Source organism: Heterodontus francisci, chromosome 13, assembly GCF_036365525.1.
Source record: "Heterodontus francisci isolate sHetFra1 chromosome 13, sHetFra1.hap1, whole genome shotgun sequence".
In the NCBI taxonomy this organism is placed as follows: domain Eukaryota; kingdom Metazoa; phylum Chordata; class Chondrichthyes; order Heterodontiformes; family Heterodontidae; genus Heterodontus; species Heterodontus francisci.
The window spans coordinates 96,764,245-96,780,354 of record NC_090383.1 but is presented as its reverse complement, the minus strand read 5'-3'; the positions used below and the strand labels follow the sequence as shown (position 1 = coordinate 96,780,354).

The following is a 16,110-nucleotide window of genomic DNA, read 5'->3' as shown; positions in this document are numbered from 1 at the left end:
TCGCCAACAGAGTGCATAGTTCACCCCTTCCCCCCATACCCAACAGAGTGCAGAGTTCTCCCCTTCCCCCATACCCAACAGAGTGCCGAGTTCACCCCTTCCCCCCATACCCAACAGAGCGCAGACTTCACCCCTTCCCACCATACACAACAGTGTACAGAGTTCTCCCCTACCCCGCGTACCCAACAGAGTGCAGAGTTCACCCCTTCCCCCCATACCCAACAGAGTGCAGAGTTCTCCCCTTTCCCCCATACCCAACAGAGTGCAGAGTTCTCCCCTTTCCCCCATACCCAACAGAGTGCCGAGTTCACCCCATCCCCCCATACCCAACAGAGTGCAGAGTTAACCCCTTCCCTCCATACACAACAGTGTACAGAGTTCTCCCCTACCCCGCGTACCCAACAGAGTGCAGAGTTCCCCCCTTCCCCCCATACCCAACAGAGTGCAGAGATCACCCCTTCCCGCCATACCCAACAGAGTGCAGAGTTCACCCCTTTCCCCCATACCCAACATAGTGCAGAGTTCTCCCCTTCCCCCCATACCCAACAGAGTGCAGAGTTCACCCCATCCCCCCATACCCAACAGAGTGCAGAGTTCACCCCTTCCCTCCATACCCAGCAGAGTGCAGAGTTCTCCCCTTCCCCCCATACCCAACAGAGTGCAGAGTTCTCCCCTTCCCCCCATACACAACAGTGTACAGAGTTCTCCCCTTCCCCCCATACACAACAGAGTGCGGAGTTCACCCCTTCCCCCCATACCCAACAGAGTGCAGAGTTCTCGCCTTCCCCCCATACCCAACAGAGTGCAGAGTTCTCCCCTACCCCCATACCCAACAAAGTGCAGAGTTCTCCCCTTCCCCCCATACCCAACAGAGTGCAGAGTTCTCCCCTTCCCCCCATACCCAACAGAGTGCAGAGTTCTCGCCTTCCCACCATACCCAACAAAGTGCAGAGTTCTCCCCTTCCCCCCATACCCAACAGAGTGCAGAGTTCACCCCTTCCCCCCATACCCAACAGAGTGCAGAGTTCACCCCTTCCCCCCATACCCATCAGAGTGCAGAGTTCTCCGCTTCCCTCCATACCCGACAGAGTGCAGAGTTCTCGCCTTCCCCCCATACCCGACAGAGTGCAGAGTTCTCCCCTTCCCCCCATACCCAACAGAGTGCAGAGTTCACCCCTTCCCACCATACACAACAGTGTACAGAGTTCTCCCCTACCCCCCCATACACAACAGAGTGCGGAGTTCACCCCTTCCCCCCATACCCAACAGAGTGCAGAGTTCTCGCCTTCCCCCCATACCCAACAGAGTGCAGAGTTCTCCCCTACCCCCAAACCCAACAAAGTGCAGAGTTCTCCCCTTCCCCCCATACCCAACAGAGTGCAGAGTTCTCCCCTACCCCCATACCCAACAAAGTGCAGAGTTCTCCCCTTCCCCCCATACCCAACAAAGTGCAGAGTTCTCCCCTTCCCCCCATACCCAACAGAGTGCAGAGTTCTCGCCTTCCCACCATACCCAACAGAGTGCAGAGTTCTCCCCTTCCCCCCATACCCAACAGAGTGCAGAGTTCACCCCTTCCCCCCATACCCAACAGAGTGCAGAGTTCTCGCCTTCCCCCCATACCCAACAGAGTGCAGAGTTCACCCCTTCCCCCCATACCCAACAGAGTGCAGAGTTCACCCCTTCCCCCCCATACCCCTCAGAGTGCGGAGTTCACCCCTTCCCCCCCATACCCCTCAGAGTGTGGAGTTCACCCCTTCCCCCCCATACCCCTCAGAGTGCGGAGTTCACCCCTTCCCCCCCATACCCCTCAGAGTGCGGAATTCACCCCTTCCCCCCCATACCTCTCAGAGTGCGGAGTTCACCCCTTCCCCCCCATACCCCTCAGAGTGCGGAGTTCACCCCTTCCCCCCCATACCCCTCAGACTGCGGAGTTCACCCCTTCCCTACCATACCCAACAGAGTGCAGAGTGAACACAAAAATAGAAAATGTTGGAAATACTCAGCAGGTCTAGCAGCAGCTGTGAAGAGAAAAACAGTTAACCGAGGGCATTTTATGCTCACGGTGCATTTCTTGACGTGGGGGGAAACTGACTCCAAGATCCTTGCATCGGCTCTTTTACGAAATGTCCGCCGAATTTAGTGCCAGTCGGGCACTTAACTGGACAGCTGCGGGCCTTGCCTAGGATTTAGGACCCTGTCGCCGGAAGTCTGGGCCTTGCAGAGCTGCCGGCCAATCAGAGGCCAGCAGCTGAAGCATCACCACTGAGGCGTGCTTGCTGCTATAGCTGCAACAACCAGACACCGAGAAGCGGCACTGCAACCAGGCTTAAGATAGGTCAGGGCAGGTGGGGTCTCATGGGTGGAGGCGGGGAGGCAGCAAGGGCATGGGGGTGGACCTCAGCAGGCCCCCTCCTTCCCAATGCTGGGTCCGTTGTTCAGGCACTAAGTGCCTATGAACAAAGGATCCTCCACCACCGCCAAAGCCAGGAAGCAGCCCAAATAACTTTTCATGCCATGCTTCCCATGAAGCGGCAGGGCAGCCCGCCGCATGGGTAATTGCAGCTGTGGCAGGAAGAGGCTCTTAATTGGGGATTTATTACCCAGTTAAGGGCCTCAATTGGTGGCGGGGCGGGAAGGCCGTTCACAGGCCTACCTGACCTGGACTAAATTTTGGCGGAGCTGGGATGATGGCGGGAACACACCCCTCCCCCCCACCACCACCATCCCGCCCGATTTTATGCTCTCCCTGCCTCCAAACCCACTGTGGGGGAAAGCATAAAATTTCCCCCAACATTTCAGGTCTGTAATTTTTCAAAAGTTAGAAATGTAATAGGTTTTGAGCAAGTGAAATGGTGGGTTGAGAAGAACAAAAGGGAAGATCTGTGATCGGGTGGAGGGCAGGACAGATTAAGTGACAAACGGTTTCATGGTACAAAGCCAAGGGGAGTCAATAATATGACAAGTAAAGAAACAAAATATGTGTCCGGATGAGGTGTAAATGGCAGGATATCAGCCGCCAAAGTAGAGGGATTAAGAAAGGATCAAGGGGTGGGGGGAACAAACCAGCAAACAAAACACGGGAAAAGAAAAAATGGGGGCTGAAGTTCGGATCTAAAATTATTGAGCTCAATGTTGACTTTGGAAGACTGTAAAGTGCCGAGTCGGAAGATGAGGTGCTGTTCCTCAAGCTTGCATTGAGCTTCATTGGAACACTGCAGCAGGCCAAGGACAGAAAGGTCAGAGTGGGAGCAAGGTGGAGGATTGAGATGACAAGCGACAGTAAGCTCGGGGTCGTGCTTGCGGACTAAACGGAGTGGTCACCCAGTCTGTGTTTCGTCTCCCCAGATGTAGAGGAGACCAGATTATGAGCAGCAAATACAGTACACTAAGTTGAATAAAGTACAAGGAATTCACTGTTTCACTTGGAAGGAGTCTTTGGGACCCTGGGATGGTGAAAAGAAGGAGGTAAAAAGGCAGGTGTGCATCTCCTTGCATGGAAAGGTGCCATAGGAAAGTGGGGAGGTGTTGGGGGGGAGGGGGTTGGTGGTGACTGAGAAGTGGACCAGGGTGTTGTGGAAGGAATGGTCCTTTCAAAATGCTGAAAGGGGAGGGGAAGAAGTGTTTGGTGGTGGCATCATGCTGGAGGTGGTTGAAATGGCGGAGGATGATCTGTTGAACACAGAAGCTGGTGGGGTGGAAGGTGAGGACAAGGGGAACCCTATCATGATTGTACATAGTGCTTCAAATTGTCCGTCCCAGAAGGAATGGCAGTTCCCAGCTTAGGTTTGTGTCTTAATTGATAGGGCCCAAAATACAGTGTGCAAACCTGAAGGGTACATTTAACAGTGCTTTTCATGCAATACCAGGAAACTTCTTCCTCATTTGCAGCTAGGTACGAAGGACTTTGGTGACTGCATTGATTTGGTCAGTGATCTTCCTCCATGCAGCAATTTGATGTGATTTTACTGGAGGGTGTCCGTCTACCCCAAGTAGGGCTACCCTTCCTAATATGCACCCTGCAGCAGCACCTCCAACTCTACAGCATCAAGGGAATGAGGTTGCTCAGACTGTGTCATTGTTAATACTTCGTCCAAAACTAGGACAGTAGCATAAATGCGCACATCATCAGCTACACAGGTTCAATAGGATAGAACATTACATGCATGTTTTCTAGTCAGTTGTGCTTGATAAAACAACCATGGCCTGGATTTAACGGTGAGACGATGACCCTGCCCACCAGCTGGAAAGCCGAGGGCAAGCTCGCCTCCGCTGGGCCTACAGGCCACGCTGCTAGTTTGCATGGCTCAGGCCTTTAATTGGCTGCAGTAGGGGTTTCTGGCCCTCTGAGGTAGGAAGTCCCACCTCCAAGAGCTGCCAGACAATCAGAGAGCCAGCAGTGCCATCAGCGCCACTGGGAGCAGTGGCCACTGCTGGGACTGCACCCAATAAGAAGGGGACCATGGATGTTGGGCTCCGAAAAGGTAAGAAAAGGTGAGGGGTTGGGCCTTGCTGGGGGCAATCAGCTGGGCTGCAGCTAGGGGGAGGTGCTTGAGTGTAGGGCAGGAGGGTCGTTTTAGCAAGGGCAGCCTATGCTGCTGGGGGGGAGGGCCCTCCATTGGGCACAGGGTGCCTGATCAGAAGGGTCCCTCCCAGCCCCCAAGGAGGCTGCCAGGTATTACTAGGTGGCCTCCTCAAGTGCTGAATTGCCCATCTGCTGCTGGTTAAATACCAACGGCTGTGGGAAGAGGCCCTTAAGTGGCAAACATTGGCCACTGAAGAGCCTCAATTGGCATAAGAGCAGGCGGGCCATTTGCCATCTCCCCCACCGCTGGTAAAATAGCAGTGTGGGTGTTTAGGTGACGGGCACGGCACCCACTGTCTCCCACCTGATGTTACGCCGCCTCCCCCGCCTCCTAGCCCGCTCCTGGGGGGGCGGGGGGGGGTGGGTGGTAGGGTGGTGGGGGGGAGAGGGGCTTTAAATTCCTGCCTTTAAAATGGCTAAAAGTGATTGGCAAATATGTTCAACTGGCTTACACCAATTGGCGCCCTATCCAGTTCTATGATCAAGTTTACTGATGCCAGAAGCATACCTGCCAATTTTCACTTTTATTAACATTAGACTTTGATGACTTAGAAATGCAGGCAATTTCCTAATGTTTACTCCAGTATAACAGTCATAAAAATGGTAAACCAAGGCTGCTATTTGAGGAAGCAGATTTAAAGAGAAATACTGTCACATTTGTAACAGCATTTTGAGGCTGCTTCTGATTGTTTTGCCATTTAGTCAGTCAGGAGGCTTTATGCTAAGTTTTCTGGCACAGCAGTTTTTTGCTTTGTTTATGATATCAGAACAGTAGGTTTCCTAATGGTAACCTCCCCAGCTCTTCCTTATATTTTTTGGAGGAAGAAGAGGAAGAGTAATGGAGAGATGTAATGAAAGTCAGGATGCACCAGAGCACTGTGCCCACCTGCTGGTACCCTGACACCACATCTGTGGTTAGGGGTGCACGTACTGGAAATGAACATGCAAAATAAGCTCCACAGGTTTAGATAGGCACAGAGCTACAAGCAGAAGTATGTCATCTGCTACATGAATACCTGTTATTCAAAAGTCTTTTCAAAAGCTGAAATATAGTAGCAGTTTCTGTAAAGGAAAACAAGTGTTATATTCTCATCTGTGGCCACTTACATATAAGGAACCGAATACTTTTAAATTTACCCATTCCCCTTGTACGTGCTGCGAATTGATTCGCATTACGTCCCTGAAGCTGAAAATGAGGGAATACATTAACAGTCAGCTGAGTGCTGATAATGCAGCACCAGACTAATGCCTGATTGGAGAATACACACACAGTAGAATAGGACACCGAGGTGATTACCTATGTAGAACATGGGTTTGAGAACTATATTATTTAGAGACTCAACGAAACAAATCATAGAATAAGTCACAGTAGTAATTACACACACACTTGCATACATGTAAATTTTGTGTTCAAATTGTTTTCGCACCAAAGTTAATTTGTAATATGTCCATAATTTATGATTTATTAACACTTGCCTAAGTAACAGTCTCTGAAATATCGCCATGTGTTTGATTACAGAAGATCTTTTTACTTTTAAACAAGAATCTAAAATAATTGTTGTCCACTTTGTGTTCATTGTACCTCACACTATCCATTTCAATAATAAATTATAGACATTGATGAATGCCAAAGTCCCAATGGAGGATGCCATCCCTATGCTATGTGCAACAATACAGCTGGGTCTTTCTACTGCATCTGCCCCCATGGGTTCACTGGCAATGGAACTGAATGCTGGGATTTCGATGAATGTACCCTTGGCAACATGACCAACACCTGCAATGATTCTGCCACATGCAAGAATACAGAGGGCTCATTTCAGTGTGAGTGCCACATAGGGTTCTACGGAGATGGATTCAGTTGTGTGGATATTAACGAATGTGAGAAACCCCCTATATGTGACAAAAATGCAGATTGTGACAATACCCTTGGGTCCTATTTATGTACCTGTAGACAAGGATTTATAAATACTGATGGGCGGTGCTTGGACATTAATGAATGTCACAACCAGACTGTTTGTCATCAGGATGCAAACTGCATCAATATTCAAGGTTCATTCTATTGCAGTTGTAAATCTGGCTTTTCAGGAAATGGAACAGATTGCATAGACATTGATGATTGTGCTCTGAACTATTCAGTTTGCCATGAAAAGGCAACTTGCAACAACATCATTGGAGCCTACCATTGTGAATGCTGGACAGGATATGAAGGAAATGGAATTCTCTGTTATGACATAAATGAATGCCTTAAAAATGACACTATATGTCACATATACAGTACCTGTGTTAACACTGAAGCCTCTTATACATGCCAGTGCAATGAAGGATTTGTAGGAAATGGGTTATACTGTGAAGACATAGATGAATGCATCCTACCTAATGTAACATTTCAATGTCATTTCGACTCATATTGCATTAATACATTGGGATCATTCGAATGCTATTGTGAGACTGGTTTTGAAAGCAATGGGACTGAATGTATTGATATTGATGAATGTACGACAAATTCATCTGACTGCAACATATATGCTACCTGCATCAATTTTTTGGGGTGGTTTAATTGTCAGTGCTTGGATGGATTTATTGGAAACGGAACAGAGTGTGTGGATATGAATGAATGCAGCGCAGATAGCAACATGTGCCACAACAATGCCTCTTGCCTGAATACACAAGGCTCCTATCAGTGTTTGTGTGATTCTGGCTTTACTGGAGATGGACAGAATTGTGATGATATTGATGAATGTTCAAACAATACAATTTGTTGGGAACATCAGATATGCATTAATACAGCTGGCTCTTTTCAGTGTGTCTGTACCAGTGGCTTTTCAGAAAGTGGAGCATTATGTGTCGATATTGATGAATGCTTGGCCAATAGGTTCCTTTGCCACTCAGATGCTTTTTGCATCAACCAACCTGGTTCATTCCTTTGCACTTGTGAAATTGGCTTTGTTGGTGATGGATTCAACTGCACAGATATTGATGAGTGTTCAGAAAATGGAACAGAATGCATGGATATTGATGAGCGTGCTTTGGAGTATTCAATTTGCCATGAAAAGGCAACTTGCAACAACACTATTGGTGCCTACCATTGTGAATGCAGGGCAGGATTTGAAGGAAATGGGACTACGTGCTATGATATTGATGAGTGCATTCAAAACCAAACCATATGCCACATATATAGTACCTGCATTAACACTGAAGCCTCTTATACATGTCATTGCAATGAAGGATTTGTAGGAAATGGGTTATACTGTGAAGACATAAATGAATGCATTCTACCTAATGTCTTATGTCAATTTGACTCATATTGCATTAATACATTGGGCTCATTTGAATGCCATTGTGAGGCTGGTTTTGAAAGCAATGGGACTGAATGTATTGATATTGATGAATGTCTGACAAATTCATCTGACTGCAACATATATGCTACCTGCATCAATTTTTTGGGTTTGTATTATTGTGAATGCTTGGATGGATTTACTGGAAACGGAACAGAGTGCCTGGACATTGATGAATGCAGCGCAGATAGCAACATATGCCACAACAATGCCTCTTGCCTGAATACACAAGGCTCCTATCAGTGTCTGTGTGATTCTGGTTTTACTGGAGATGGACAGAACTGTAGTGCTGTTGATGAATGTTCAAATGATACAATTTGTCGGGAAGATCAGATATGCATTAATACGGCTGACTCTTTTCAGTGCATCTGTACCAGTGGATTTTCAGATAATGGAACAGTATGCGTAGATATTGATGAATGCTTGACAGATAACGTTCTTTGCCACTCAGATGCTTTTTGTATCAACCAGCCTGGCTTGTTTTCCTGCACCTGTAAGTCAGGTTTTGTTGGAGATGGATTCAACTGTACAGACGTGGATGAGTGTTCGGCTATGAAAAGGGTTTGCCATCGGCTTGCACACTGTATAAACACTCCAGGATCTTACCTGTGCTCTTGTGAGAAAGGATTTCTCGGTAATGGACAGATATGCACTGATATCAATGAATGCCAGCTGACTGATCAAGGATGCTCTACAGAAGCTTCATGTATCAACACCATAGGGAGTTTCTATTGCGTGTGCAACCAAAGATTCACTGGCACTGGCCAAATTTGCACTGCTATCGATGAATGTTCTGTGTCTAGTTCATGCCAGGCAAATAACAAATGCACAAATATGCAGAGGAGATACAGTTGCATTTGCTCATCCAATGACACTTGTGATCCGCAAGCAGCAAACGGTGTGTTATACTCTGATTGTATTTTATCAAATAATGCAATATTGATTATTAATGCTTAGAGGAAGCATTATGAAGATTAAGTGGTGTAAGCTTTGTATCCTACAAGCCAACTAACTGAATAGCCCACTGAAAGGCACACTTGTGAATGAGTTTTGTCAGAACTAGGAATGGGATATAAATATATCGTAGGTCTTCAATTTTTTTAGTCACATAATGAATTACGAAAGCAAACTGTATGGAGAATTATAAGCCATAATGATTTGGAAAAATGTTGGTTTTACTGTCATCTAGAGGCAGCACGATGTTAATTCATTTATTGTTATGTGACAAGCGTTGAAAATGTTAGTGTTCTGAATATTCAATCCTTTTCCAATTTTCTCTCCTTTCCTGAAAATGTCAATTCATGTTAGAGTATTTCACATGGGCACAGGCAGCCCTCACAATGCATTCTTCATGCAGAAGACTAGACAGTGTTGGGGTAACCAATACCGAGCTAGATCCTATCCTCATGACAACCCTATGAGTGCAGTTTTCAACAGCGATCACTGGACAGCAATTAGGAACAGAAACCCTGGCTGAGTGTTTCGGGGCTTTGAGGCCACTTGTACCACTCCTGCTGCCACTCCAGCTGACTTGAAATGTCTGATGACAGATCAAAGATCAAGCTTGAACCTTCCCAGAGTGTATGGCTTTTCACCATAATAATAAGCCAAGTATTAAACTATCAGGAGAGTTAGTTATTTTCTTGAAATGAATTTTCAAAATATTAAAATTAGTTTCCACTGAATAGAATACAATATGGATTAAAAGTGTAACTTCTCTGTTCTGTATTGCTGAGCACAAACTGAGATTTCAGGAAAGCATGTAATATTTATATTCACTTTGAACTCTTAAACTGTGAGAGTCTGTTGCTGGTTTCATAGCAACAATAATAGGTTTTTTTTGGTAGTTTGTTTGTTCTTTGTCATACTTTGTCATTCCATGGATGTATAACACTGGCTGCCTAATGAGACAGGGAGGTTCTCTGGTGCTCTGGAGATGCATGACCACCAGTTTGCATTATGGGATCAGCTTCACACTTTGGGAAAATGTGAACTTGGGATAAAGTCCATGGGGAGGTGAAAGTCTATGAAAAAGTGAAAGTTTATGGAGAGGTGAAAGTTTATGAAGAGGTGAAAGTTGATGGAGAGGTGAAAGTCTACAGGGAGATGAAAGTCTATGGAGTGGTGAAATGAATATATTTAAAAATGTTTACTACTTTCTATTAGCAAAACTATTTCCTTGTAAAGTAGAATTTAAGTTTTATCCCAGTGGCATATTTACTAAACTACCCTCAGGATTCAGAGATGGTGGCTTCATCTGCTTTGAATCTGTGAAATGTATTTGACAAGTAGATAATTGAATTGAATCACATTGTACTGAAGTATTTGTTATTGTGATATAAACTATTTTATCAACAGTTTAATCTAAATTATTTCCACAGAAAGTGTACTTTATCTGCATGGTGAGGCTGTGGGAGACTTAAAGGTATCTGCTTCAGGTGCTGATGTAAACTCTCCTTTTATTGTTCCTCCCATGGGATTTCCATTCCTTGATTCAATTTGGGATAGGATATATGTAAGTAGAAGTAAATGTTAAATCTGTTCTCATTAGTTTTCTATTAATTATCTGAGGTCAGCGAATCTAATAAAAGATAATTCATTTTCCTTTTAGAAAAACTGTTATGTCTGATGATCTCATTCAAAGATTTCCTAGCTTTCTCATTATAGATTGAAAGGGAGTAAATGGTAAACTGGGGGTTTGACATTTTCAGAAATGCTTGGAATTGACAGAGCAGTGGATCAAGGCATTGGGATATAAAGTGGTAGACTTGGTTTTGCTTTGCTAAACATTAAGCAATTTCCAAATTTAATTATGTTTTGATTTTAGAGTACAGCGATCTTGGAGCGTTAAAAATTCTAATTTGATTGTAATCAGTAACTTACAATAACAAATTAGTTAATCACAGTGGGAGTCTATTCTCAGCAGGAATCTGTATTTTGCATTAGAGTTTTTCAGTGTCAGACAGTAATTAGATACATGTCAATTATTCACAGCTAATGTTATTGGACTACTTAATGACTTAGGCAGAGAATACTGGAGATCTGTCATTACTAGGCAGTAATCTAATTGAGGGATTTAAATAACATCACATGGATTTTTCAAGCTTGCCGCCGATCTTGCCGTGATATTTTGCGCAACAGCTCATTTAAATGGCCGGGGCGGACCACCTGCCTCTGATGCCTTAAAGGGGGCGGGCGATCCATCCCTGGCAACGGTATCTGGCGCCACCGCGCAGGCGATGGCACTATTTTTAAAGGGCTTCAAGCCCTTCAGTGAGATTTAAATTTTTAAAGGTCATGCTGTCCAAAAAGTTAAATTACACTTTTGATTGCACTTTGAATCCCCTCTCCCACCCCCCGATGAGTCATCAAGATGTAAGTTGCCCTCTTGCCCCAAATAAAACTTTTTCTCAGGTCTTGAACCTCCTCCCCGAACTTTACAACTTTGACCCTCGACCCCTTCCCACCATCCCTGCAACCAATAGGAAGGGTTTTCCCTGCTTCCCCACTCCAGCCCTGAGAACCTCACTCCTCCCCCCTCCCACCAGTGTTCCGCCTCAGATCTCCTAACGGAGAACCGAAGGCACGGGAGTGCAGGCAACTGGCTGGAATATCAGTGTGGGATCGCCGTCGCTGCAAGATAAGTCATTAGTCATTAATTAACATTTATTTTAATATTGAGATTAAATCTCCGTTGCCGTGTGGCACAGGGGCTGCCACAAGGCCTCACCACCTCCGGTAAGATGGAGCAGGGCCTTCCCGGCATTGAGGTTCTTGGCGGGCTTCTCCCAGAGATATTTTCCGGGCCCCCCCTCCACGACCCCTGAAGTCGGGGGGCTGGTAAAAGTCAGCCATGATGCAAAAAAAAGTCCCCGTCTTACAGTAATAATCTGAACCCAGTACAGAGATTACAACCTTGAAATCACTCCAAAGTATAGTGTCGAGTTTCATCTTCACTACCTAAGCAGTAATTTGGTGGAGCAGATAGAATTCCTGTTATAGAAGCCACTCAATTTTCATTCTATTGATTTCAATTAAATGAAAATCAGGCACGTCCTACGACAGTCTAGGCCCAGAGACCCCATTCCAAATCTTCTGCACGGCTGGCACAGCAAGGGAAGCCTGACCCAAGCTGGTGTGCTTTTCCAAAATGAATGGAGTCCTCCAGATGCCCACATTCTTTGATCGATACTGTAGCCATACAGACAAGTGAAGACAATTGATTCCCTCTCGGGGAGATTACCTCACTGGAGTAAATGTTTGAGTTCTTCAAAAGGCCTCAGTGAGACAAAGCTTCTACTTAGCCTTTCATGAGCATAAAGGCGGAATTTACCAGTGAAGCCTGGGAACGTCCCTTGCTATGCCCACTTGGTACAGAGGGAAGAGATGTGAAAATTTTCTCATGGCTCCCCTGACCAGAATTTCAAGGTCCGGTTGAAATGTGCCTGGGCCCAGCCCAAAGTCAATTTCCCTCTCTGGCCATAACTGCTGCTTATGCCCTCTCCAGCCTCAGGAATTTAAGAGGCAACATTTAAAAACAAATTCTCCTCTGCCCTTCTAAAGGTGTGGACTCATGTTGGGATACAGTTCTGCAGGTACTAGCTCCTGATACCTATTCTAAGTAGATATTCTTCATATATGTTCAGATGAATGTTGACAGCCGACTTGACTCTGAAGATGTAACAGCTAATTCTGTCCTCATTCATATCCACACATGTCCATTTTCCAGCAAGGGACATTGGATAGGATTCAGGAGCAGGAACTCTATCTAATTTTCCCTTCCCTAGTCCAGGAATCCCAACACCATTTTCAGGGCATCCATCACCATATTTCTTTAATTATCATATTTATAGGTGAAAAATAGAACTAATTTCAATTTCAATCATTTATATTTGGTGACAGAATACAAAATATATGTAGAAGGGTCACTGACCTGAAATGTTAACTCTGTTTTTCTCTCCACAGATGCTGCCAGACCTGCTGAGTATTTCCAGCATTTCTTGTTTTTATTTCAGATTTCCAGCATCCACAGCATTTTGCTTTTACAAAATATATGTTGATGATTAGGTGAATACTTTTGGAAGAAGGTTGAAAGAGGAAAAGAGTAGTTATGTTGTATGGTCTCTATAACAGTGCAGCCTATAGCGCTCCCTTAGATATGTGTAATATGTGGAAAATGGGGAACGAAACACTGCCCTATATCAGTCAGATCCCAGTTTACTCTCTATTCAGCCTGTAATCAGGAGTGTAATATGATGAAATGCAAATATTGTAATTTCACCCACACTTTTTTCCCTTCTAGTTTTCAGATAATGGCCTGATTCAATTCCAGAATTTTCATTCAAATGAGAAGTATTTATATCCAAACCCATTTAAGAATGGATTCGAAGGCAATGAAACAGTACCTATGTTGGCTGTGTTCTGGGATGATGCTGACCTCACATTTGGGGATGGGAAGTTATTATATCAGGTATGTTTTTTAAACCATACACAGTTTCCTGATTAGGAGCATTGTTTTTGATTGCTGAGGTACGGCTCCAATGGGCACCAGTGGCTCTTCAGTAGCTCGGCCAAATGACCATTTTGCACGTATGGAAAGACAGTGAATGCTAGCAGGCTGTTCGGCCATGGTGAAAGTGACAACCAAGCTCAAGCAGTTGCTACCTGATGTCCAAAAACTCATATGCAGAGTTACAATGGTCACCTCTTACTGTGCTTAATAGTATTACATTGTAGTTTAACAACATAACAAAAGTGATGATATGATGAGGATTCCTCCTTTCCCCTCCCTCCCTTACCTTTGCCTCACCTTGCTAACATCTTTTGGAATTAAAATGTGTGTCAACACATGACAACATTGTTCCAAGTCAAGGTAATTAAAACAAACCTTCACAGGAATACATATTCATAACTCAGGTCCAATGAGTGATTTAAGGTAGAGCAGATCACATTGAATTAGCCTCTGCTACATAAAGCCAGCCTGCATGTCTTAAAGGTGAGGTACATTCTGGCTGGAGCAGAAGCTGCTACTGTTTGTGGATGGGGATATGAGCAGGAAGAAGAATGAATTCTAGTGCAACAGGGGAGAAAGGTGGGGGAAGAGACGGTTGCCCACCTCCTCCTGGAATGTGCCTTTGCAAAGCAGGTGTGGAAAGAGATGCAGTGGTTTTTGTCAAGGTTCATCCCAAGCAGCTCTGTAACACAGGAGTCTGTGCTCTACGGGCTGTTCCCAGAGACAAACATCAACTGCTGCTGGAGGACTGTCAATTCGGTGAAAGACGCCCTTTGGTCTGCCCGAAACTTGCTGGTTTTCCAGCTCAAAGAGTTGTCCACGACCGAGTGTTGCGGACTGGCACATTCCAAGGTCCAGGACTACGTGCTGAGGGACGCACTAAAGCTTGGGGCAGCCGCAGCAAAGGCTCAATGGGGAAAGACCACAGTGTAAGGTTCCCCCACCAAGCTGGACTGAGGGGCTGGATCAATGGGAAACCCCTCGAACTGTATCATTAATATTCTCAATTGCTGTAAATGTAAAACTGTAATTGACAAGACAATTGTGAAACGGAAGGGTTGGGAAGAAACTCATGACAGTATTGAAGGAAACTGATCTCCCTTGCAATGTTTGTATTTTTTGGTGCTGTTTGGAAACTGTTTGGCAATGTAATTTTTACAGATTTTTATGAATAAAGTATATTTTGGAAAAAAAAACAGGGGAGAAAGCATATGCTCCAAGGTTCTTGTGATATTGCACATCGTAGGGTCAAAATTTGATAGGCCTGAAAACAGGCGCTGGGATCACAATGTGTGATTAACCAATGCCAGTTGCTTCTGAGGCAGGCAGCAGATACATTTCATGCTGCCTGCTAATTTGCACGATAGCTGCATGCAGCCGGTGCTAAACTCCTGCTCCTATTTCCTATGTTCCTATGTTGAGTGGCCGTGTGCCACAGGAGAGGCCGAGGCTAGCACCACTTAAAGTGAGCCTCTGCTACATAAAGCCAGCCTGCATGTCTTAAAGGTGAGGTACATTCTGGCTGGAGCAGAAGCTGGTACTGTTTGTGGATGGGGCTATGAGCAAGAAGAAGAATGAATTCTGGTGCAACAGGGGAGAAAGCATATGTTCCAAGGTTCTCTGATGCTGCAAAGGATGCCTTAGTGGAGAGAGTGGCGAAGAGGAGAGATGTGATCTTATCCATAGGGGGCTCAGAGGGAATGGGACCAGATAGCTGTGGCAGTGAATACCAGAAGTCAAATTCCCAAGAGCTGAATGCAGCGCCGCATAAAGTTCAATGATCTCACATGAATAGTCAAGGTCAGTGAATGAATCTTCAAATGCCATATCCCACTAAATTCACCAATGGCATCGCATACGACTCAATACACCACACCCCATCACTCATCCACCAACACTCTCTGTCAATCAGGATTCAGACTTCACAGTCATAACTTCACTCACCATCACATATTTAGCATTGCTGCAAGCCTTTCCCCCTGCCATGGCTGAAGGCCACTCATGCTCAGCGACTCACCACCTGCAGATCTTGCCTCTATACTACCCTGCAAAGTTTGCGCATGCCAGTATTTGAGCTGGTGGTTGTGAGTGCGAGATCACATCTCTCAGCTTGCACACACTGCCAGCTATTCATCTATAACAGGCACATCACCCAAACAGATTGAATCACACTCATTGACACATTTCCCTCTCTCTTTCAGGATAAGATAGCACATAACTGCAGGCAGTAGCATCTAACTGGTGGGGACAGGCACAACTGTATGCCCTCACTCCTCTGAAGCAGTCGGTGGTTACCATCATTGGTGCAGCCGCCACTGAGACTGTGGCCTGTGGGGGGGCTGAAGCCATAGAAGATGAAGGTATCTTCCTATCTAATCCATCTTCTCACATCCCACTTCCATCTCATCCAACAATCTCTTCTGATATATATATGCTGCAGATGGTGCAAGCATGCACCTCTTGCTTTCCCCCCTTCCCCGACCGCAACTTCACCCTTGTGCCTTTCTCCTTTCAGGTAGCCAGGAATTGCCATCTGGTAAAGCACTGTTGAAGGAGTGTGAAGTGCAAAAGGAGCAGGACATCGATGATGAAAATGCACCATCTCTTGATTGATCTCACACTTGCAACCACCAGTTCGGATACTGGCACCGCACAAACTTTCCAGGTTGGAATAGAGGCAG

At 45.5% G+C, this 16,110-nt stretch overlaps 1 protein-coding gene across 1 annotated transcript in view; it reads left to right on the top strand.

Annotated features, from left to right (window-relative positions):
* si:ch73-105b23.6 (fibrillin-2) overlaps positions 1–14,933 on the top strand; it is a 39,354-nt gene extending 24,421 nt beyond the window's left edge. The window contains exons 5-8 of the mRNA XM_068045698.1: positions 6,197–8,815; positions 10,299–10,432; positions 13,220–13,387; positions 14,868–14,933. Coding sequence (XP_067901799.1) covers positions 6,197–8,815; positions 10,299–10,432; positions 13,220–13,387; positions 14,868–14,933 — 2,987 coding nt within the window. The remainder of the gene's footprint in view (positions 1–6,196; positions 8,816–10,298; positions 10,433–13,219; positions 13,388–14,867) is intronic.
* The last annotated feature ends 1,177 nt before the right edge of the window (positions 14,934–16,110 follow it).